The following is a 1,264-nucleotide window of genomic DNA, read 5'->3' on the forward strand; positions in this document are numbered from 1 at the left end:
TGAAAAGGAAGAAAAAGATAAACTGCAAAGTACATTTTGCTAGATATCTTTGAGAGCCCTTATCCCCAAAGTTAACATCATCCTTCTGAAAAATGAATTGAATTCTCTAGTTTCTGTATCTAAATATGATCACAGTATTGAAAATCCTCTTTACTATAAAGATTCTTGCCTTCCTGGAGTCACAAATGCCTCCTTCCTTTGTCTCCAGTCCCACTGGGAGAAGGCAGAGAATTGCACAGCTCATATTGTGTTAATGTTATGCTTGGGGAGGACTATGAAGGGCAACAAAAATGCTTGCTCTTTGAACATTAACAGTTCGCACTACCCACAGACGCCAACTACTGAGATGTATTTCCTAAAGATTGGACTCTGATGTTTATATAAATAGAACATTAGCATAAAAGCATTTTCCGCAGGAATAGAGCAACCGACAAGGCCAAATGCTATTTTTAAAAAAGGAAAGTCTTCATTTCTCAAGGAAAATATGAGAATGAATAAAAAGTGAAAGGGAATAAAAAGATAAATGGCAAAGTACATTTTGCTAGATATCTTTGAGAGGCCTTATCCCCAAAGTTAATGCCCTCCTTCTCAAAGATGAATTGATTTTTCTAATTGTATATCTAAGTATGATCACAGTATTAAAAACCCTACAGATTCTTGCCTTCCTAGAGTCACAGATGCTTCTTTCCATTGTCCCAGCGCCATTGGGAGAAGGCAGAGAATTGCACAGCTGATATGGTGTTAATGTGATAAAGCTTATGCTTGGGGAGGACAACTATGAAGGACAACAAAATATTTCCAGGAGATGAACTAGCACTTTCGATCTTGTGGCGGCTGAAGGTGGCTATGAATAGGTTCAACTGCAGCAAAAAAAGAAAAGTCACTGTATTCAAAATGCATTAGCGTATAACTCCCACAGGGCTCAAAGCCACAAAGCTCCTTTGTGACCAAGAGTTGATGTCTAAATTTATAAATTTTGGGAGCTTTTATATTCAAGAGAATTCAAAAGTCAGTTTAATATAAACCCATTTCATGGGAAATAGGCCTGTAAGTCTTCCTCTAACACACTGCTATATCTCAGCTCAAATCAAAAGAGGACCACATGGAAGATATATTTGTGGCAAAAAAGACTAAGTGAATATACAATGCCATCCTCACCGACTGATTCCAAGTTCGAGAAGGTTTCCAGCATGACATCTTTGTAGAGATTCCTCTGAGTAGCACTCAGCAAAGCCCACTCTTCTCGAGTGAAGTTCACAGTGAC

General features: G+C 38.1%; 1 protein-coding gene across 1 annotated transcript in view; it reads right to left on the reverse strand.

Annotated features, from left to right (window-relative positions):
• Nucleotides 1-1,258, reverse strand: part of LOC101662189 (zinc finger protein 345-like) — a 5,191-nt gene extending 3,933 nt beyond the window's left edge. The window contains exon 1 of the mRNA XM_045300141.1: nucleotides 1,159-1,258. Within this exon, the coding sequence (XP_045156076.1) occupies nucleotides 1,159-1,192 (34 nt within the window). The 5' untranslated portion in view covers nucleotides 1,193-1,258. The remainder of the gene's footprint in view (nucleotides 1-1,158) is intronic.
• Nucleotides 1,259-1,264: the final 6 nt, after the last annotated feature.

This window comes from Echinops telfairi, unplaced genomic scaffold, assembly GCF_000313985.2.
Source record: "Echinops telfairi isolate 266 unplaced genomic scaffold, ASM31398v2 ScPeMD7_7459;HRSCAF=8497, whole genome shotgun sequence".
NCBI classification, from domain to species: Eukaryota; Metazoa; Chordata; class Mammalia; order Afrosoricida; family Tenrecidae; genus Echinops; species Echinops telfairi.